The sequence below is a fragment of the Mobula hypostoma genome, chromosome 12, assembly GCF_963921235.1.
Source record: "Mobula hypostoma chromosome 12, sMobHyp1.1, whole genome shotgun sequence".
Lineage (NCBI taxonomy): Eukaryota > Metazoa > Chordata > Chondrichthyes > Myliobatiformes > Myliobatidae > Mobula > Mobula hypostoma.
Window position 1 is genome coordinate 58,772,249 of NC_086108.1, and position 24,167 is coordinate 58,796,415.

The following is a 24,167-nucleotide window of genomic DNA, read 5'->3' on the forward strand; positions in this document are numbered from 1 at the left end:
TCTTCATTAAAGGGGAAAAAAATGAGGAAACAATGTTAAATGCAGAGTTTCTGCTCACATCTAACTTACTGAACCCTTTAAGAATGTTATATTGTCTGCCTGAAAAATCTCTTGTTGCTCTCCATAGTATCGAATCCTTTGTGTGGTACCCAGAAGTGTGCAGCCTACCCAAACACATAAACAGATCATTATCAGCTCTTCAGTATCTTGACTAATAGAATCATGTTAATCACAAACATTAAAATTATCTTGAGAAATTATGCCATACAGACTGAAACTGGACAAATTTTATCAAAATTCTTCAAGGTGGGGAGTACTGGTCTCATTTAACAAACCAAAGACCCATCACTAATGTTACTTTTACAAAATATTTAAAACAAATTAAATCAAGATACAGTTCAAACCACTTATTTCTTTTTATTGGTGCTTGAACAAGACATGTGATAAAGTACCATTGTAAGTATTTACATACATGGTCTACAAAGGGCTTTCGTTTCCAATGAAACTATTACATAGAGGACTAGATGAATGAGCTGATGACCTTAAGCAAATTAATTGTCACTTTTACCATTTACCAATAGCCAAAACTTACGACTAATAAAATTGTCAAAGCCCTACCCAGATATCAGCAATTAAGGCTCAGCTAATTGTTTTTCTAAATACAGCAATACTCCAGGTGGTGAAAATCTGAAGACAGAAAAATTCTAAAGAATTCAGCATTTCACTGGTTTTGATAAAACTACAGTCTTGAAAGTGATGAAAGTCACCTTATCAATTTACGTCTTTCTGCAAGGTTGTAAATTTAACTAATTTTGCACATTATATGTCACTGTGTGTAGATCTTGTTGCTCATGAAAGTCATATTGCAAAAGTCTATGCTTAGAGGAATTCTGCAAAACTCAGATCTTCAAATATTTCCAGAGCTGAATCCCAAAACACATCAATAGATAGCAGGCACCTGTTCAAGTTGACTTATACGAACTACAAATAGAAATGGTCGTGCAGACTTGCTGGTTCTGAAAGAAGGTGTTAAAGAGATTAAAACTATAAATTTTTTACAAAACTAGAACAATAATACAATAAGGTGCCTTGCTCCTTATAAAAGCAAACCCTTACTTGCCTAACATGTCTGGTTCCTGTAAGATAACAAAACAAAGATTTGGGAGGAAAAAAACATTGTCCACAATTACACCAGATAGGCAGTTACTTGGTAAACCAAGTACTTGTAGAATTTTTGTTTCCAGAATACTTACCTGTTTCTACTATCTGTACTGAAGCCAGAGAGTTCAGAAGACCAGAGCTTCTGCATGATGGTGCTAACACCATTTATTTGCAACCAGGTCAAGAATGAAGAGCTATATTAAGCCATAATTCGTCAAGAACAGAAGGCAATCGATCAAAAAGAATATTCTTAATTTTGACTAACATTTTAAAACATTTAAAGAATGAAGGTGCTATGCCTTAATGCATTTAAGCCGACAGCGTTTAAAAAAAAATGACGTTACTTTTGTTAGTATGCATTAAAATTATCGCCCACTTCCCAGGACGTGTAAAGCCCTGGTTATTATTCTATTCTGCCCCAAAAGGGGAACTAAAACAGCCCTCTCCATCTCTACAGTACCATGGCACATTGCTATATTTATACATAGCTGTAGTTACTATGACAGGCTGAACTTCAGGGCAAAATTATGCTAAACTGTAAGCTCTTCACAATTTAAAACTATGCTTAATTCTAGAATAGAGTGAAAATCTTCTCTTTTCAAGGATCCCCAAATAACCAATGGTGTTGTAGGTCTGAGGTTTTAATTATTTGTTTTAAAGATAATTGAACACAAACTAAAACTGAAAAATTTGCTAAGGCTGTAGATCTGAAAAAATGTTATCCACCGTTCAGAAGAAAATGGAAAGCTACAAAGTCTTTTTGCAACTAACATAAGGCATACAAGGTTTTGAAAGGTTAATAATATAGAAACAATTCAGTCTGGGGTGGGGGGGAGAAGGTGGTGGGATAAAACCCTATTATCACTAAATTCAACACTGTTGTGCTGTCTTAATGGTTCCACAAAAAAGTTGACAAACTGAAGATCATTTTGCACACAACTTTCCCACAGAAGTCAGCATGTGACTGGGAGCTAAATAACAAACTGCAAAAAGCACAAAGGTCAATAACAAGCACATTGAGAATTAATGGCTAAAGACTCCAAGTTCTAGTAGGAGAATTGATGTATAACAAACGTGGCAAATATTTGTTAGCCTGGAATGCTAGTTTGGTGAGCAAATTAATCTGAACAACAACCTTCTTAGGATTTCCCATCCCTTGAATATTTCTTTTCATAAAAAAAGCCACCAGCTCTTCCATCATGAGTTACTGGTGGTCTGAAACATGAAGAGAAGTGCTCGACACTCTTAAATCTTTAGACCACGCCATTCAATAACTACTTGCCTTTATAGACTTTTAAAGAGAATGCATCAAAATCAGATGTATAATTCTTCAAAAACACTATTATGGCTTAATATACTCCTTAAATACACCTGGGTACAATTTCTAACACTCCTTAAAGCAACAAAAAGGTTTAAGATTACATCAGCAAGACTTCATCAGAACACATGTCCAGTTTTTTTTAAATGTTTCACAACATCAGGTTAATTTGCTCAAGACACTAATAACTTTAAAATAAGTCTTCATGCATTTTCCAGAAATTGTTTTTTTTTAAAAAAAAACTGTAGTTGTTAAAATATTATTTCTGCTTAGAACTTGAACGGGAGCCTGAGTGAGAGGATCCAGAAGACGATCCACTGCGCCTGCAAAAGACAAAAACATCAGCGAGGTGTGCAAACCTGAGTTTAAGATACATCTTACAAGTAACCCATCTAAAAATGCATTGCTTATATTATATAGCTCAAAACCTGTGTGAAGGAACAACCTGAAATATTAATTTTAACTCTTTAAAAAAGTTTCTTAAAATTTGATAGCTTCTGCAATCCTATTAAAATCTATCAACCCTGTATGCTAATCTTATTCTACAGATGCCCAAACCTTTCTGCAGACCAAGATCTCGAGTCAGAACGTCTAGTTTTTTTGCGGCCACTGGAGGACGATGATCTGGAGCGACTTCGTTTTTTCCCTCTTTCAGAGGAAGTTGATGATCGAGAACTTGAGCGCGACCTCTTCCTTGGAGATGATGACCCCCGGCGTGATCTGGAGCTGGATTTTGATTGATTGGAAGAAAGTTAGATCTATACCAAATAACATTCTAAAACATTAAAAGGCTACATTTGAGTTTGTTTTAACTTTACTGGAGACTTCACTGCAAATGTTATACCATTATGATAACCCAAAAAGCAGCAAATAATTTCATTAAGGCCTCTAAAAAAGCAGAAACAAAATTGTGAAGATATTCCCTGTTGTGCAGACAACAGAAACAATGTTAGCAGTTTAGAAATAATCACATAGATGCAGCTGTGCAGTTGTCTTATAAGGGCAGAGTTCCATATACCTAGCAAGAAGTCAATTTGGCAAAGAAGTAAAGAAACCTGGGTTCAAAGTTTTTCAATCCTGGGATAGTAAGCAGCATCTCTATCTAATCTCCCCCCACCCATTTTATTTCTCCCATTTATTAAGTCTGAGACTTCTGCTTTTAACATTGTTTTCTCACTTAAGATGTTGGAGTCAATTGTTAAGGATGAAGTTATGGAGTACTTGGTGACACAGGAAAAGATAGGACAAAGTCAGCATGGTTTCCTTGAGGGAAAATCTTGCCTGTCGAACTTGTTGATATTCTTTGAGATTACAAGGATAGATAAAGGGGATGCAGTGGATGTTGTATATTTGGACTTTCAGAAGGCCTTTGACAAGGTGCCATACATGAGGCAGCTTACCAAGTTAAGAGCCCATGGTATTACAGGAAAGTTACTGGCATGATGGAAAGCACTGGCTGATTGGTAGGAGGCAGCAAGTGGGAATAAAAGGATGCTTTTCTGGTTGGCTGCCTGTGACTAGTGATATTCCGCAGGGGCTGGTGTTGGGACCGCTTCTATTTATGCTGTATATTAATAATTTAGATGATGGAATAGATGGCTTTGCTACCAGGTTTGCTGATGATATGAAGATCAGTGGAGGGGCAGCTAGTGTTGAGGAAACAGGAAGGTTGCAGGAGGACATGGATTAGGAGAATGGGCAAGATAGTGGCAAATGAAATACAATGTTGGAAAATGCATGGCCATGCACTTTGCATCTCAGGTTTTTGGATTTTCTTCCAGTTTAGAAAGTTATCTCCACATTTATTTCATGCCAAAGGGACTTGGGAGTCCTTGTGCAGAACACCCTAAAGGTTAACTTGCAGGTTGAGTCAGTGGTGAGGAAGGCAAATGCAATGTTAGCATTCATTTCAAAGGGATGTGATGCTGAGGTTTTATACACGGCAGTGGTGAGGTCTCAGCTTGAGTATTCTGAACACTATTGGGCCCCTCATTAAGAAAAGATGTGCTGGTATTGGAGCGGGTTGAGGCGGTTCACAAGGATGATTCTGGGAATGAAAGGATTATCACATGAAGAACGTTTGATGGTTCTGGGACTGTACTTGCTGCAGTTTAGGATGGGTGGGGGGGGCGTATCTCATTGAAACTTTTCAAATGTTGAGAGGCCTGGACAGAGTAGATGTGGACAGGATGTTTTCCATGGTGGGGGGAGTCTAGGACAAGAGGGCACAGCCTCAAGATAGAGGTGCATCCATTTAAAACAGCCGTGGAGAAATTTCTTTAGCCAAAGGGTGGTGAATTTGTGGAATTTGTTACCACAGGAAGCTGTGGAGGACAGGTCACTGGCTGTATTTAAAAGTGGGGATTGATAGGTTTTGATTGGCCATGGCATCACAGACTATGTAAGATGTCTGGGAGTGGGACTGAGGAAGGGAAAAAAAGTATCAGTCATGATTGAATGGAGGCGCCAACTGGATGGGCCCAATTCTGCTCCTATGTTTTACGGTCTAAGATGGGCACATGGGATTAGTTAGATTGGCATCATGGTCAGCACAGACAAGGTAGGCTGAGGGACCCACCTCTGTGTTGTTCTAATGTAATAAATAAAACAGAACATAACAACTTCCCAAAGTCCATGAATCAAATGCTGAACTATTTCCTGTAAGTACAGCAGAGCCACCTACTGAATTTAATATGAACTAGCAAAGGAATGCACATTGTAGAACATTAAATTCTGAGCTCAAGCCCTTTATCATACAAAAACTACCATATACTACACTTTACAGATGATTTTTTTCCTTATTTCTTATGTTATAGGATAAAGGATTACTGAATATAGTACGTATTATAAATTTATGCAATCAGCTTCAAAAAGGAAGCACCTTTTTCTAGGACTATATTAACCTGGAACATTAACTTTGCCATCTTTATTTTTCTCTTAATGCTATTATTGTGGGAAATAGCAAACCGAACCAGATGTTCTCCAATAACAGAAAACATCAATCACTTTCAAGTACTGTGGTACAATTCTAGATTACAAGCAACATTACAAAGAAATCATGTAACAGGCAATTTTCTACTGTTAATATCAGATTTAATTTATGAAACATGTTGGTAAGTGTTAAGTTACTGAAATGAATTATTTATAGTACCCAATCATTAGCTTCTCTTACTTGCCCATTTTAGAGTCACCTCCCTGCAACTCCAGTTGACATTACCCTCCAAACAGCAACTTAAATATTGCACTCATTCCCAATTCCCATTCACCATTACTCATTCCAGCCATTCCATGATCTTCCCTGCTTGTTTCACACCCCACTCAGTATTCAAATTTCCATAGGTTAAAATCTGAACATTGATCTCAGTCTCTGCTCTATTCTTTGGAGATGGAACAGATTGTTTTAAATTGTGAAGGATGAAATGTGATTAATGGGCATCAATTTTACATTTGAAATATACTTAGTTGAAGGTCTTGAGATGAGCACCTGGCTACCCCCGATGATCAAAGCATTTTATTACTAAGACTTACAAATGGCAAACAGATTTCACATGCAAACAGAAACTCAGCTGCTAGTCTATGAATACAAGATCTTACATTAGTTGAAAGACCAAGTACAAAATCAAAGATTTTTCTTAGTATGTTTCACAAAGTTCTGAGCAGCTGAATTAAGATCAGAAATTTATGACACAGGAGCCAGTCAAGCCGTCACATCACTGCTGAAGTTATTTCGACTACTTATACTTCACAGCTCTCAAGTCTACAGGTTTCACTTCAAGTGCCATGAGTTTTTCCATGCCCAGATCCCTAGTAAGCTGTGTCAGTAAAAAAAAATCAATTAAGTTTTAAAAGTTTGCCTGACAAAATAATCTGGGCCAGAGCAGGATTAGTCCCACAGGACCTTACCATGCTTAGTATGGGAACCCTACGCAAGGAAAATTGCATCAATCTGACCATTTGTCACCTGCGGATCACAGTTTCTATTTAAATAAGGTTTGATGCCAAATTTGTCTCCGGGTGTGGGAGGGACAGAACAACAAGTTGAGCATATGTTGCACTGATCACTCTCCAGAAGGATGCAAGAAACTAACCAGTGAAAGTCTTTATACAAATAACCAAAATAGTGAAAGCCAAAAAATGATAAAGCACTTTAAAGCTTCATAAAGCTTTGAGGTTCCTTAATGCTATAAAGGCAGTAGTGGTGAAAGTGCTCATACAGAAACAACATTTAAATTCTGATGATTTTGCCAAATGAGATGATCTTCTGGATGGATAAGACTCTACTTATTGAAGAAACGCAAACTGTGAAGGTCTTTAGAAATACAACTGTATTTTCACAAATTCAAATGGTGACAAATCCACAAAAAAACTGAAATGGTAAATTGCACAGAATCTGACAGTAAGTTTTTCCAAATGTTTCATGATTTCTAAAATCAAACAAACTCAATAAAGGAAGAACAGAAAACATAAAAGATCTCAATAAACCTACTCTTCTTGATGCAAGATCATTTTGTTATAAGTGTTCTGTGGTTCCTTTCATTCTGGAATATGGAGGATAATAATTGAGGAAGAATAAAGAGACGAAGATGGGAATAATCTAAGAAAATTACATTGAGGCTAATAGCATTTTCACTCGAACATTTTGGATCTACTGCCAATAAAGTTTACAAAAGTAATTCCAAATAGTTACTTTAACACTTAAGTCATGCAACTCACCCCTCCCTCTCAAAGAAATAGACAATAGGTGCAGACGTAGACCATTCGGCCCTTCGAGCCTGCACCGCCATTCTGAGATCATGGCTGATCATCTACTATCAATACCCGGTTCATGCCTTGTCCCCATAACCCTTGATTCCCCTATCCATAAGATACCTATCTAGCTCCTTCTTGAAAGCATCCAGAGAATTGGCCTCCACTGCCTTCTGAGGCAGCACATTCCACACCTCCACAACTCTCTGGGAGAAGTTCCTCCTCAACTCTGTCCTAAATGACTTACCCCTTATTCTTAAACCATGCCCTCTGGTATTGGACTCTCCCAGCATCTGGAACATATTTCTTGCCTCTATCTTGTCCAATCCCTTAATAATCTTATATGTCTCAATCAGATCCCCCCCTCAATCTCCTTAATTCCAGCGTGTACAAGCCCAGTCTCTCTAACCTCTCTGCGTAAGACAGTCCGGACAGCCCAGGAATTAACCTAGTGAACCTACGCTGCACCTCCTCCACAGCCAGGATGTCCTTCCTTAACCCTGGAGACCAAAACTGCACACAATACTCCAGGTGTGGTCTCACCAGGGCCCTGTACAAATGCAAAAGGATTTCCTTGCTCTTGTACTCAAATCCCTTTGCAATAAAGGCCAACATTCTATTAGCCTTCTTCACTGCCTGCTGCACTTGCTCATTCACCTTCAGAGATGAACAAGTACTCCTAGATCTCTTTGCATTTCTCCCTTACCTAACTCCACACCGTTCACATAATAATCTGCCTTCCTGTTCTTGCTCCCAAAGTGAATAACCTCACACTTATTCACATCTGCCAAGTTTCTGCCCACTCACCCAGCCTATCCAAGTCACCTCGAATTCTCCTAACATCCTCATCACATGTCACACTGCCACCCAGCTTAGTATCATCAGCAAACTTGCTGATGTTATTCACAATGCCTTCCTCTAAATCATTGACGTAAATCGTAAACAGCTGTGGTCCCAATACCGAGCCCTGTGGCACCCCACTAGTCACCACTTGCCATTCCGAGAAACACCCATTCACTGCTACCCTTTGCTTTCTATCTGCCAACCAGTTTTCTATCCATGTCAATATCCTCCCCCCAATGCCATGAGCTCTGATTTTACCCACCAATCTCCTATGTGGTACCTTATCGAATGCCTTCTGAAAGTCAAGGTACACTACATCCACTGGATCTCCCGCGTCTATCTTCCTGGTTACATACTCGAAAAACTCCAATAGATTAGTCAAGCATGATTTGCCCTTGGTAAATCCATGCTGGCTCGGCCCAATCCTATCAATGCTATTAAGATATTCCGCTATTTCATCTTTAATAATGGACACTAGCATCTTCCCCACTACTGATGTTAGGCTAACAGGGCGATAGTTCGCTGTTTTCTCCCTCCCTCCTTTCTTAAAAAGTGGGATAACATTAGCCATTCGCCAATCCTCAGGAACTGATCCTGAATCTAAGGAACATTGGAAAATGATCACCAATGCGTCCGTACTTTCCAGAGCCACCTCTTTTAGTACCCTTGGATGCAGACCATCTGGACCTGAGGATTTGCTAGCCTTCAGTCCCATCAGTCTACTCATCACCGTTCCCTTCCTAATGTCAATCTGTTTCAGTTCCTCTGTTACCCTATGTCCTTGGCCCATCAATACATCTGGGAGATTGCTTGTATCTTCCCTAGTGAAGACAGATCCAAAGTACTTATTAAATTCATCTGCCATTTCTCTGTTTCCCATAACAATTTCTCCCAATTCATTCTTCAAGGGCCCAACATTGTTCTTAACTATCTTCCTTCTCTTCACATACCTAAAAAAAAACTTTTGCTATCCTCCTTTATATTCCTAGCTAGCTTGCGTTCATAACTCACTTTTTCTCTGAAAAATGAATGTGAAAGCTAACAAAAAACTAATTTTATAGCCCCTTTACAAAATCCTGCCATGTATGCTACCAACATATGGAATGTAAAATGTATCTCCTACTACTTGTATTTTTGCTTTGTTATGTTCTCATTCTATGAAATTAATAAAAAGATTGAAAAAGAAATAAAATAGCAGTACTCTCAAATAAAAGAATATGCTCCCTCTTCCTTAAAGCAGAACAAAAAGCACTAAGTTTAGATGTAATACATTATCTTTAAATGTCGATGTGAACGCATTCTTATAAAGGACAGGTGCTGCAGATTAACTGCTTAAATAGGCTTAATTATAACATTTGTTTCGACTGAAATGCTCTACACAATTTAATACACAACTTGACCCTTGTGTAGTTGAGAAAAGTACTAATCAAATTCGTTCCCTATTTGATTAAGTTAAATGAGTAAAACAACAACTTGCAATGTTTGGTAAAAGCTTCCAGTTTGTTCATACATGTTGCAATGACACATGATGAAACAAAACCGCTTCAATGACTCAAAATAAACCTTGAAACCTTGAATTTCTTTAATGCTGCCCTATAATAAGAAATCTTCCATCAAACTAAGAGAATACATGGCAATTAGCAATTCAAGTAGATATAGAATTGTACTGTCATTAAAAGTTAAACTAATTTTTGAAGTAAACTTTAGGTAGGTGAATTCCAGTCAAGAGTCCTGTGGCATTTAATACCGCTCCCATGTCCTGCCAACATTTTCTAAATTACATGGAAGCAGGTTCAGGAAAAAAAAGGGGGGTATTTTAACAGACTCATCCAGAACACACAAACTATAACAGGTGCTGAAGATTGTCTACTTCGTCGTTAAAGTTCTCTATGTATGAAGTGAGGACCAAAGGACAGAATTTGAACATGACAATGCAAAGTGTTTAAACAAGTCTCAGAACCTATTTGTTTGATAGACTATGGAATGTCAGCCAAAGATAAATGAGCTGTAAAACAATTTAAATACTGACGCCAAAGAGGAAATTTGGTGAAAAATGGCCTTCTTCTGCCTGTATTTTCTTAACATCTTTGCACTCTGTATGTAGCTACAACACTTGTTAAAAGGATCCTTTATACTTTTTTTTTTGAAGTCTCACTTTGGACCAAAAAAATACAAGGAAGAGTGGATGCTGGGAGGGCAAGTATTTTCATATCCAGGACACCCAAAATTTTCTGTAAAAATTATTTAAAAGCAAATGGAATTTTAGTCTTAATACTCAAAAGTTTATATTATAAAGGGGATAACACTTTATCACAACTATACATGCCAATTTCATTTGGTGGGGATCTCCAGGAGTTTGAAAAGAATTTACATGGGGTAGGTGGGGAAGTGGAGGAGGGTGAACCTTTTCAGCCGCGGTAAAGAAAATCCTGCAATATTGGAAGAAGTGGGAGTAGAGTCATTACAAATTAGAAGCATGGGTTAATTGAAGTGACTACGAGAAATTACGATCACTACTGCCACAATCAAGACCAGCTAAACTATGGAAAAGAGATTAAACCAAGAGATGAGATATTGCACTTATCTAGCAAATACAAAATTTTCGTATCTATCTGTCCATTGGAATTAATAAACAATGGGGCACCTGTATACTCTCAGGCCATTATTCCACAATTAAGAAGGGAGTAAAAGTGGTGGAGGAGTGAGAACCGCAGATTGTCGATCACCGAAGCAGGATTACTTTTAAATTGAAAATGGGATTAAAGTCAATTCATACACAAAATTAAAGTGGTGTGGAATAGTACCAACACCTGCAGATTATAAAATATCTTCAGACTAGTAGGTTAAGAAAACTTGTCTGATTTAAATAAAAATGGTGATAGTAATGAAATGAACATGTTAAAAGGAGACGAGGTGGTCTTCCCCTAGAAGTACTTTCTAAACTCTCCCAGGAGGAGAGAATGTTACCCCATTCACCTTGACTTTGACCGGGGTGATCTAGATTGACCTCTGGAGCTGGAACGCGACCGGGATCTGGAAGTAGAAGAACTTCTGGTCCGGGACCTGCAATAAAATGGTAATAATTTCCAGTGGAAGTTTAAAAAGCAAGCAACATTAAAAACTGGAAAGACAAGTTCTTTTCAACTTCAAAGCCTAGTAAAATCAACTTATAATCAAATGCAACAAACAGAATTACCAAGCTGCATGGCAATGCAATTTAACTCTCAGATCTTCCTATGGTTCCATAAACAGATATTTTAACTCAAACCAAGTTTCTCAGAACATCAATTAAACATCTAAAAAAAAATCTATTACATGTGCAACTTTAGAGTGGTTATTTAAGAACACATTTAAATGGATCTCAATTTCCTCTACAAGACAGAAAACATAGCTGAAATTCAAATCAGAGCTACATTTCCAAAAACACCCAAAACGTTGCTTCGCTTCAACCACATGGGAACAGATACAATAAAGCAGTTATATTCTTTGGACAAAAGATGAATAGAAACAGGACAAAATTTCTCTTAATTTCTTGTTTTCTCCATTTAAAAAAATAAATCAGCAACTTTGATGCCTTTAACAAATTTAGACAATTTTTCATAAGATAAAAGCTACCATTAATATGATCAAATAAGCATGGCATTATATGTCTGTTAGTTTATGATAATGAAGCTAGTTGTATTCAAAATTAACACTAACTTTTAAAAAAGTTTTTCTTATTTATATTAATTGGCCAAATACACGTTAAAAATCAAAGCATTAGTGTCTTGCTGCCTTCTCATGCAAATGGTTAGGAGCAAAGCACACAAACATGTTAATAAGAGAACAGTCTTTGTAATAAAGAACAATATGATTTTTGCATTTTTAAATAATTTAGATAGCAAGTAATAGATTAAATTTAACATGGGAAACACAGCTGGTATGGGATCCAGTTGCCAAAGTAATGAGCAATTCCTAAATCAGCTGTCACAAGATAAATTTAAGAAACCTTGAAATTTTGGAAGTCTCTAAGTGGCACTAATTGAAACGTGCACAAGCCCCAAAAAATTACAATGTATTCAGATATTATCTTAAGCACAATTTAGTTTTAATATTCAATTAATAAGAACTTTCACTTTTGTCTACCTGAATAATTCTGAACACCAAAGATTTAAGTAAAAACAGAAAAAAAGATTGGTTGGGTTCAATAGAAATAAAGAAGTCTCAAATATGATCATGTTTGATATTTTCAGCAGTGGTAGAAGACTTAACATTATCAATTCTGTCAAAAGAATTCCAAAAAGAAGTGGGCTTGTTTACAAATGGAACATTGAATAAATGATCAGGACAGTATGTAATTATAAATAGATTCTGAATATCATTGTTAACTTCTCTGATTAAAATAGGCAAAAGGGAAACTTCCCTCCACATATATGAAGGGAGAGTAGCAAAAATGTGACAGCATTAAATGAGAAGAGCATATCTTAAAAAAAAACTATTAGGATGGGAGGTACAATTTTGATACTCATTCTGAGAACTTTGGAAATGAATACAAACTTTTGGACTCAATTAAAAACTTAAATGCAATGTTTTAGTCCTTATACATAATATAACATTTGTTAATATCTTGAATATTCTAATAGAAGCCATCTAAAAGTCATCTCCTAAAGGAAGGAATGTAACTTTATAGATGCAAGACTTCAAAAATTTGTCACATGAACAATTATTTAAAAGAAAGAAGTTAAACTGATACTGACATTTTGCCCGGTGTCACCCTTGACCTGTACCCGTTTACCTGGACCTTGAACTGGAATGAGCAGTAGAAGATGATGAAGATCGAGAGGAGCGAGACTTGGAACGACTGCTGCTTTTTGGAGGTTTCTTTTCATCTTCACTTGCATCCAGATTGTATTTTGAGAGATCTCCATCTTCATCATCATCATCATCATCCTAGGAAATATTGAAGAGTTATGCTTATCATAAATGACATTCAGGTTGGAAGGTGATAGGTGAAATCAGGTGAGGATGAAGGTGGGATGAAGTAAGATGCTGGGAGGTGATAGGTGGAAAAGGTAAAAGGAGGAATCTGACAGAAGACAGGGGACCATGGAAGAAATGGATGAGAGAAGGGCAACAGAAGGAGTTTAGTGGGCAGGTAAGAAGAAGGGGAGTGACAGGGGAATAAGAATGGGAAATGCAAAGAGAATCGCCGGGGGGGTGGGGGGGAGATAAATTACTCTTAAGTTATAGAAACCAAACTTCTTCCTCTTTAAGAAGAACCCTAAATATACTAGCATGAGACAACCTTCTAATGATTAGTTAAGAATAGTATTCCTTTGCAAAAGATAATATGGAAAACTTATGATTCACAAGACCCAGTAAAAAAATTCACCGATCCAAGTTAAAATTAAAGCTAAAGCTATTTTGAAATAAACAAAAAACCTTGTAGAAGTTAAATTGTCTTTATCCAACTCTAGAGAAAAACGTTCACTCACTAAAAATATGGCAAGAGCCTGAAATTTCTGAGTATAGAGAAACAACAGAAAAGCTGCACTTGTTTTAACCCCTAACAGCACAGAAGATAAACATTTACAATCTTTCATTCCTTTGGTATGCCTGATAACTGATGATCTATTACTGATGATCTGCAACTCTTATTGTACAGGGGGAGATTTGGCATAGTGGTAATTACCACTGGATCAGTAATTCAGACACCCAGTTATACGCTGGGGACACAAGTTAGAATCCCACCATCGCAGATGGTGAATTTGAATTCAATAAAAATATCTGATGACCATGAAACCATGTCGACTGTTGTGAAAACCTAGATGGTTCACTAATGCCCTTCAAGGGAGGAATCTTGCCGTCCTTATCTGGTCTGGCTTATATGTGACTCCAGACCCCCTGTAGTCTCAAGGCACCAGGTTAAACATGGGCAAAGAAGCCTCCTGCTGATCACCACATACCGTCCTCCCTCAGCTGATTAATCAGTACTTCTCCATGTTGAGTAGCACTTGGAGGAGGCATGGACACAGAATGTAGATCTGGGTGGGGGACTTCAATATCCATCACCAAGCATGGCTCCTTAGTACTACAGACAGAGCTGGTCAGGTCCTACTGGACATAGCGACTAGATTGGGACTACAGCAGGTGGTGAGGGAACCAAAAGAGGGAAAAACACGTGACTTCATTCTCACCAAACTGCCTGCCATGGAAGCATCTGTCCATGACAGCACTGATAGAAGTGACCACCACACAGTTTTTGTGGAGACTAAATCCCATCTCAACATTGAAGAAACCCTCCATCGCATTGTGTCGCACTACCACTGTGCTAAATGGGATAGACTTCAAACAGATCTAGTAGCCCAAGACTGGGCACTATGAGGCGCTGTGAGCCATCAGCAGCAGCAGAATTGTACTCAACTACCATCTGTAACCTCATGACCCAGAATATCTCCCACTCTAACATTACTACCAGGCCAGAGATCAACCCTGGCTCAATGAAGAGTGCAGGAGGGCATGCCAAAGAACAACACCAGGCACACCTCAATATGAGGCATCACCCTGATGAAGCCACAATACAGGACTACTTCCATGCCAAACACCATAAGCAGCAAGTAACAGACAGCGCCAAGTGGTCCCACAACCAAATGTAAGCTCTGTAGTCCCGCCACATCCAGCCATGAACGGTGGTGGAGAATCAAACAACTCACTGGAGGAGGCTCCACAAATATCCCCATCCTCAATGATAGAGGAGCCCAGCACACCTGTGCAAAAGATAAGGTTGAGGCATTTGCTGCAATCTTCAGTCAGAAGTGCTGAGTAGATGATTCAGCTCGCCCTCTTGGAGCCCAGATGTCAATATGAAGCCAATCCGATTCACTCCACGTGATAGCAAAAAACGGCTGAAAGCACTGCATACTGTGGGAGCTAAGGGCCCAGACAAAATTCTGGCAATAGTCTTGAAGACTAGTGCTCCAGAACTTGCTGTGCCACCAGCCAAGCTGTTCCAGTACAGCTACAACACCAACATCAACATCAACCCGGCAATGTGGAAAATTGCCCAGGTATGTCCTGCACACAAGAAACAGGACAAGTCCAACCCAGCTAATTACCATCCCAAGCAACATACATCAAAGTTGCTGGTGAACGCAGCAGGCCAAGCAGCATCTACAGGAAGAGGCGCAGTCGACGTTTCAGGCCGAGACCCTTCGTCAGGACCAACTTCCTTCAGTTGGTCCTGACGAAGGGTCTCGGCCTGAAACGTCGACTGCGCCTCTTCCTATAGATGCTGCTTGGCCTGCTGCGTTCACCAGCAACTTTGATGTATGTTGCTTGAATTTCCAGCATCTGCAGAATTCCTATTGTTCGCGTTTAAATTACCATCCCATCAGCCTACTCTCAATAATCAGCAAAATAATGTAAGGGGTCATCAACAGTGCTATCACGCAGCATCTACTTGGCAATAATCTGCTTACAGATGCCCAGTTTGGGTTCCATCAAGGCCACTTAGCTCCTGACCGCATCACCTCCTTGGTCCAACTATGGAAGAAAGAGCTAAATACCAGAGGCGAGATGAGAGTGATAGCCCTCGACATCAAGGCAGCATTTGACCAAGTAGGCATCAAGGTGCCCTAGCTAGAATGGAGTCAATGGGAATTAGGGGAAAAACCCTCCACTGGTTGAAATCATAGCTGATACAAAGGAAGGTGGTTATGGCGGTTGGAGGTCAATCATCTCATCCTCAGGACATCACTGCAAGAGTTTTCCAAGGAAGTGTCCTAGGACCAACCATCTTCAGCTGTTTTTTTTTATCAATGACCTTCCTTCTGTCATAATGTCAGAAATGGGGATGTTCGCAGATGACTGCACAATGTTCTGCACGATTCGTGACTCCTCAGATAGTGAAACAGTTCATACCCAAATGCAGCAGGACTTGGACAAACCCAAGCTTGGGCTGACAAATGGCAAGTAAGCAAGTGCCAGACAATGACCATTTCCAAAAAGAGGCTCTAACCATTGTCCCTCGACATTCAGTGACATCACCACTGAATCCCTATCAACATCGTGGCATTACCACTGACAGGACACTGAACTGGTCTAGCCATATAAACACTGTGGCTACCAGAACAAGTCAAAGGCTAGGAATCCTGCGGCGTGTAACTCACCTGACGTCCCAAAGCCTGTCATCATCTAAAAGGTTCAGGTCAGGAGTGTAATGGAATACTTGTCACTCGCCTGGATGAGTGCAGCTCCATCAACACTCAAGAAGCTTGACACCATCCAGTACAAGGCAGCCAACTCGATTGGTACCCCTTCCACAAGTATCCAATCCCTCCACCATCGACAAACATTTGCAGCAGTGTGAACTATCTACAAGATGCACTGCAACAACAAAAGGTTCCTAAGGCAGCACCTTCCAGACCCACGACCATTACCAACCAGAAGGATGAGAACAGCAGATACCTGGAAACACCACTAGGAAATCCCCCTCCAAGTCACTCACCACCCTGACTTGGAAACATACCACTGCTCCTTCATTGTCACTGTGTCAAAATCATGGAATTTCTTCCCTAAAAGCACTGTGGGTGTACCTATACTTCAGGGACTACAGCGGTTCAAGGCAATAAATGTTGGCTTAGCTGGTGACTCACATCCCATAAATTAATAAATCAAAATTAATAAATCAAAAGGTGGCCAACAGATCAGCTGAGGAATTCAAATAAACAAGAATTTAATTCACTGCAAGTCAAATGGGACAATTTATTGTGATTAGATTTTACTGACCAACTTCTACAGTGCTTCTTAGGCAATCTGGATGCATACTTGAAGTCAGCAAATTGATAAATATTACCATTCATGTTCTCTTCAATCAGGTCCGTTTACAATTTTGTGGAGCAGAGCGCATTAAATATTCTACATCAAATCCATTTGGCAGCTAATCCACTAATTTGAAGTCAAAATAATCATCTAAATATTATTCAATTTAAGTTTCACTGCATAATGTAATTATACACTCCATATTCATATACAAGTTATGCATTAATAATTTTCTTCAGGGAAAATAACACTATTCTAATGGCTTCTGAAGTTTAAGAAACAGTGAGGGAACATGACGTACTAGCAGGAAAAACAACTTGGCTAATATCTCAATAACTCAGTATCCCAAGTCTGGCTTGGAAGTGAGTAATTATTCACAAGAGTGGCGCAAATGCCCAAAAAGTGTGACGTAGAAATCTTAGGTACACGTAAAAGAAATCCAGTAAAGCAAAGATGCTTTCAAAAATAATGAAATTAAAAGTTTCCAAATATCAAGAGCAGTAAAGAGTGAAAAAACTGAATCAAAATTTGGTGTGACCAAAGTCTTTAAAACTGCATCTACTCTCTTAGGTACACTGATGTGCAGTTTAAAAGAAAATTGGCTGGTAGGTTGTTCCAAGCACTGAAAGTTTGCTACAGTTCTTCTGCAGACTTTGGCTGTCTCACTTGCTTCTGTCTCTCCAGGTAATCCCAAGCAGCCTTGATGATGTTGAGATCAGGGCTCTGTAGAGGCCATGCCATCTGATGCAGAACTCCCTGTTCTTCTTTTCGCTGAAGATAGTTCTTTACGTCCTTGGCAGTGTGTTTGTGATCATTGTCCTGCTGCAGATGAAATTGGGACTGATCAGACACTGCCCTGACGGTATTGCTTGATGGATAAGTACCTGCTTGTACTTCTCAGCGTTGCTGTTGTTCCTTTCCGTGCTTTGTGGCGCATTGGACAGCAACTGTGCCATTTCTTTATAATTTTGTCTATTTTTTCCCCTTCTCTTCTTTTTAAAAATGAAGCTGAATTGTTAGCTTGATGCTCAACCCAGCGCGGATGAAAAGCATGCAAGAATCTGGCCGGATTTGAACCTGGGATCACTTGGCTTGAAGTCCATTGCGGATGCCACTACACAAATGGCCAGCCATATTCTCAGTATTGAGGATTCCATTAATTCTGACCAGATCACCAACTCCATTTGCAGAAATGCAGCCCCAAATCTGCAAGGAACTTCTGCCATGCTTCACTGTCGGCTCCAGACACTCATCTATGTAGCGTTCCTGCTCTTCTATAGACAAATTACCTCCTGTTGAGCCAAAAATTTCTAATTTTGACTCATTAGTCCACAGCACTTGCTGCCATTGCTCACCGCCCCAGTCTTTGTGTTTTTGTGCATAGGTAAAACTCTTGGCTGTTTCCACTTCAGAGGAATGGTGTTATGTACAACTCTTCCATAAAGACCACTTCTGACAAGATTCCTCTGGACTATAGAGGGCTATAACTGGACTTCAGTGGTTTCTGAGAGTTCAGAGATGATGGTAGTGCTAGATTTCTTCCTGTAACACGCTATAGGGTTTCACTGCTAATATAATGGCCTCTCTGTAATGGTTTTTCTGTAGCAGCAATGTTTGGGTTATGTCTAGAGATAACAGACGTTTAGCATGTGCACCATCCAATGAGAGGCATGCTGTTCTTTCTTGTGAATGAGAGTAGGGATTCCGCGGTCTTTTGTCATAGAGACGAAGAGAGAAGACATGAGTGGAGAGAGTTGGTAGACCGGCTGACAGAGTGGACATGGGGCGAGGGTCTGACGGTCAACGATGTTTGGAGGAGGTTGATGGGGAACGAATGGATGGAACCTTGAGCTCCAACATGCTTCATTAAAATGGGCCCTTTTTCTTTATTCTCCTTACTAACCCTGTAGTCAGATTAAGATTTATAAAGTTCGGGCCGGCTAGTGGCGCAATGATATCGGTGCCGGACCTGGGAGCAGAGGTTCCCTGGTTCGAAACTAGTCGGGTCCGCCCCTGAGTACGCTTTCCATTCGTGCCGGGTTGAGTGCCCAGAACACAACACGACCTCGTAAAACAAAGGGAAAATACTGCGAAAATGTCTGTGTGCCACAGTCATTTGGCTGGTAGGTTGTTCCAAGCACTGAAAGTTTGCTACAGTTCTTCTGCAGACTTTGGCTGTCTCACTTGCTTCTGTCTCTCCAGGTAATCCCAAGCAGCCTTGATGATGTTGAGATCAGGGCTCTGTAGAGGCCATGCCATCTGATGCAGATCTGCACTACAGTCTCTCTCTCTCCGCACCTTGTAAGAGCCATGAAAAAGACATCACGGACACACACACCGACATGCGGATGCACATGCACAGACGCCCATTTCTTTGTGTCATCTTCAGAAGAGCTCACACAGCACATATTGAAATTCCTGTCTGCCCAAAATTTCTGTTTGGGAGAGACATTACTGACGCAGGACAACCTCATTGTGTCTTGTTGCTATGTTCACTCTTGCCATGATGCAAGTATCCATGATTTGACCATTAAACTGTCACATCTGCCACAGTCTCACCTTTTAGTTTGGTTGTCTTCACCCAGATTGATTCCTTTTACACCTGTTTCAGTTTCATTCATCAACTCATTATCTCACTGATCATTAGCACATTTGTTATCTTTGTTTAAAGATGCACAGGGCTATATATGTACCTAGAAAGTAATCAAGTTTTCTTTGAAAAGTGGTCTATTATTCAATATAGTACTTTCTTTAGTAAAATACAAAGATTTCTGTTATGTTTAAATTTTTGGAAAATGAATGTTGAGAAATCCAAAATTTGCTCTTTTCTGATACTAATGCAGAGACAAAAATGAAAATCTAAAACAAAATTTATATTCAAAAGTTAGGGTGCTCAAGACATTTGCACAGAACTGTACCAAACAATGTTAAGAGCTTTATAGAAAGTGTTGTGGAGCTACTTTGTAATATTCTTTGGGAAAGAAAGATTTAAATTTCAGGTTACAATGGGTAGTGCAGGGTAAACTATTAAGAATTATTTAACCTCAAGGACAACCACAAATAGTATGTAACCACCAGGTTCGGCAGGCTGCATTAGTCTACGCGAAGACAGTCGCCACCCCCGCCAAACTGGTGAAATCTCATTGCTTGGGTGCTGCATGTTACAAATCAGTACCACAAAATAACAAACAGTACACCATATGCAAGGAAACGATTGAGCTTTATAATTCTTAATTTGACTATAGGGTTAGTAAAGAAAACAAAAGAGAAAAAAGGGCCCATTTGAAGGAAACAGTCTAATGCACATATTGGAGCTCACAACTATTTCACCTGTTCTTCATTGATTTCCACTGGGTGTTGTCAACTCTGGCCCCATTCCAAGTCCACTCTGACCTGTAGTCTACGACCTTTCCGTTCTGACAACTCCTCTCTCCATCTTCTGCCGAACAAAAGCCCGCAAATCCCTCGCTCTCGGGCACACAAGAAAGAAAAACCTCCCCTCATTAGATGCTGCACATTCTAAAGTCCTCATTATCTCCAGTCATTACCTAAACACAACTGCTACAGAAAAACCACTACATTAGCAGTGAAACCTTTCCCAGGGCATTACAAGTATATGACAACTTATCTTCCAAGTATTAAGATAATAGTTTTATTTGACATGCCAAATGAGAGGCAATTGGATCAATTTCAATATAAAGTTCTTGAGCTGGAAAACAGACTACTCACATCTAGTTTGTACTTGGAGAGATCTCCATCCTCATCATCTTCATCATCATCTTTTTCACTTTCAATTTCTTCTTGAAGTATAGTTTTGGGTCCAACTGGCTTTCCACGAAATTTCTTCTTTTTCCTTCCAAACTAATATTGAAAAATCAATGCAAGAATTAATGTATAACTTTTGCAAATACCAACTTGGATACTCCAATACTTACAAAAAGATTCAGTAAAATTGTTGAGTGAATCTCTGTAGTCTAAAGTAAATGAAAATTAAATGAGAAGTAAATGAAAAGTAAATGAATCTCTGTAGTCTAAAGTAAATAAAGTCAAAAGATTTATTTCAAAATAGACTTAATTTTGATACTAAAATGCCAATGTACATAATATCCTATTTAATCTTTGGAAATTAAATTCAACTATCTCAAGGCAGTAGAGAGAGGACAGTCTGTGATATTTTAGAATTTATGTGGAGTAGGGGCTTGTTCAGGAGAGCAAGGGATTAGTGAAGTTTTGGTGTGGAAATGAACTTTACTTGTAGAACAAAATGGTGTTAATGGAACCTGTATAGTATCAGAGTGTATTACTTTGGACATTGTCTGGCCGGGGTCGGGGGAGGGGGGCGTGGTTTGAAAATGACCTAACAGGAGTCACAGTGGTCAGGTCTCCAGCACAGAGTTTGCCTCTGAGACTCAAAAGGCAAGGGGGCAGAAGAGCGAGACAATGCTGTGGTAATAGGGGATTCATCAGTTAGAGGACTGGACAAAATGACAATGTCACAATAGGCACAAGGAACTTCAATATGCAGGTAGATTAAGAAAAACATTAGGTTGGTGCTGGATTACAGGAGTGGGTAATTTCTAGAGTGCCTACGAGATGTCTTTTTAGAGCAATTCTTTGAAGGAATAACAAACAGGAAAGACAGAGGAGAATCGGTTGATGTTGTGTACTTGGATTTTCAGAAGGCCTCTGACAAGGTCTCACACGTGAGGCTACTTCACAAGCTATGAGCCCATGGTATTACAGGAAAGATTGTAGCACGTATAAAGTAGTGGTTGATTGGAAGGAGGCAAACAGTGGGAATAAAGTGAGTCTTTTCTGGTTGGCTGCCGTTGACTAGTGGCATTCCAAAGGGGAATGTTGGGACCGCTTCATTTTACAGTATATGTCAATGATTTGGATGATAGAACTGATGGTTTTGTTGCAAAGTTTGCAGACGGTATGAAGCTAGGAGGTGGGGCAGGTAGTTTTGAGGAAGTAGAGAAGCTACAGAGGACTTAGATTAGGAGAACTGGCAAAGAAATGGCAGATGGAATAGTGTAAGGAAGTGTATGGTCATGCACTTAGGTAGAAATAATGAAAAGGTTAACTACTTTCTAAAGAGAAAAAGCACAAAAAAAAAAGAGGTGCAAAGGGACTTGGGAGTCCTTGTGCTGGATTCCCTAAAGGTTAATTTGCAGTCTGACTCTATGGTGAGGAAGGCAAATGAGATGTTAGCATTTGTTTCAAGAGGACTAGAATACAAAAGTAAGGATGTGATGTTAAGACTTTATAAAGCACTGGTGAAGCCTTACTTGGAGTATTGAGTAGTTATATTGGGCCCCTTATCTTAGAAAGGATGTGGTGAAACTGGAGAGAGTTCAAAGGAGGTTCACAAAATGATTCCAGAATTGAATGGCTTGTCATATGAAGAGCATTTAACTGCTTTAGGCCCGTATTCACTGGAATTCAGAAGAATGAGGGGTGCCCTCATTGAAACCTATTGAATGGTGAAGGGCTTTGGAGACCAAGTTTCCTGTGGTGGAAGAGTCTAAGGGAAGAAGACACAGCCTCAGAATAGAGGGGCGTCCTTTTAGAATGGAGCTGAGGAGGAACTTCTTTAGCCAGAGAGTGGTGAATCTGTGGAATTCTTTACCATTCTTGGCCTATGGAGGCAAAATCTTGTGTATATTTAAGGCAGAAGTTGGTAGATACTTGATTATCAGGGCATGAAGGGTTATGGGAAGAAGGCAGGATACTGGGGCCAGAGGAATATTGGATCAGCCATGATGAAATGGCAGAGCAGACTTGATGGGCCAAATAGCCTAATTCTGCACCTAAATCTTATGGTCTTATGCGATAAGATATAGAAAGACAAACAGATGCGTTAGTGGAAGAATGCCAAGTACACTGATTAAGCTAACAAAATGCACCCCGCCTTTGAACTGATAGGCAGTAGCGAACACTTGTGTATAAACAAGTGACTATGCGGTCTGGTTTTTCTAAGCTATCATCTGCTCTTGTGTAGAGCTAGTTTTCACTTGCTACAAGTAAAATAACCCACTTATGATTGATCCACTGAGTTACTTGTTATGGGATGTAGTGAAAAAGTGGTCATCAGAACTTGAAGTTGGGAGCAGATCGAGGGGGATTCTGGTGACCACCTGATCCCAGGGAAATACCGGCACAGGAGGGATCACCAAAAAATAACTTGGCTTTTTGCCGAGTGGTCTTTCCAGGCAAGTAGAAAATACCGAGTCCTGACCCGCTTGCGTTTTAAACACTGATCAACGCTGCTGTCTATTGAGTGGATCAATTTTTCTGTGATTCCACTGCTTTTCGGCATAGTGACCAGAAACATATGGGTATCAATGATTAGATTTAATATGCAAGAGTGTCAGTGACACACTGGTAAAATAAGTAAGAGTGGGATTTGTGGAAACTGGTAAATTTAATCCCTACAGGATGCTGTAGGGAACAAAAGAAAGAAAATATGGTAAGCAGGGTGAGAAAGACTAGAAATTGGACAGGGATTCCACCTGTCCAATAAGGGGACACCAGCATGGTACATGTTTAATTATGGGAAGGGAATGGTGGAAGAATTGGATGGCAGACGATTTATGGGCCATGGTAGAACAGCCAGATCCAGAGACAGGTTTGGGAAAAGCTATTCAGAAACTTCTGGGCTTTCAAGAACAACCTAACAATCCCAGGCCAGGACCTGCCACCATGCCAAATGAAGATTTTTATAAAAATATGTACAATGCATTACATGCTGCCTTTCCTAAAAAGGCTAATTGGTCTAAGATTATGGCAACATAACAAGGTAGAGGTGTCTCTGTAGAAGAATATGTTATAGAAGATAGTACAGAAAATGGAATAATATTCAAGACAACCAAAAGTGCAGTTATGGTCCTACAATTACTATTATTGCAAACAGACTTTGGCCAGAATTGCATTTTGTCCTTCAGAGGACAGCCTATTAATGTCCCAAGATCAGACCCAGAAAAAGTTAGCATAGGAGACCAGATCCTGTGCTTGTAAACTTAAGTGGAAGAAATTTATTGTGTAAAATGCCAGCTACTATTACCTGCACTCCTGAACGACAATGTGTGTATATGTGAGAGCCATTATGGACTATACTATTTCAGTAGTAGTCAACTCATTTTGTCTAAGTGGCATTTACTCACTATATCCAGTTACCAAGGAGTATGGAACATTTTTATGAGTGTGCCTTGAAAGCCTCCGGAGATTCCTCTAGGTTCTATTTAGACCCAACTCAGTAAGTGGCACATTTATCTTCATTGTACTGTTTATTATGACT

General features: G+C 39.4%; 1 protein-coding gene across 1 annotated transcript in view; it reads right to left on the reverse strand.

Annotated features, from left to right (window-relative positions):
• Positions 1–377: 377 nt before the first annotated feature.
• zranb2 (zinc finger, RAN-binding domain containing 2) overlaps positions 378–24,167 on the reverse strand; it is a 43,834-nt gene continuing 20,044 nt past the window's right edge. The window contains exons 6-10 of the mRNA XM_063064223.1: positions 20,597–20,728; positions 12,843–12,997; positions 11,045–11,131; positions 3,038–3,205; positions 378–2,802 (exon numbers count right to left, since the gene is read on the reverse strand). Coding sequence (XP_062920293.1) covers positions 2,739–2,802; positions 3,038–3,205; positions 11,045–11,131; positions 12,843–12,997; positions 20,597–20,728 — 606 coding nt within the window. The 3' untranslated portion in view covers positions 378–2,738. The remainder of the gene's footprint in view (positions 2,803–3,037; positions 3,206–11,044; positions 11,132–12,842; positions 12,998–20,596; positions 20,729–24,167) is intronic.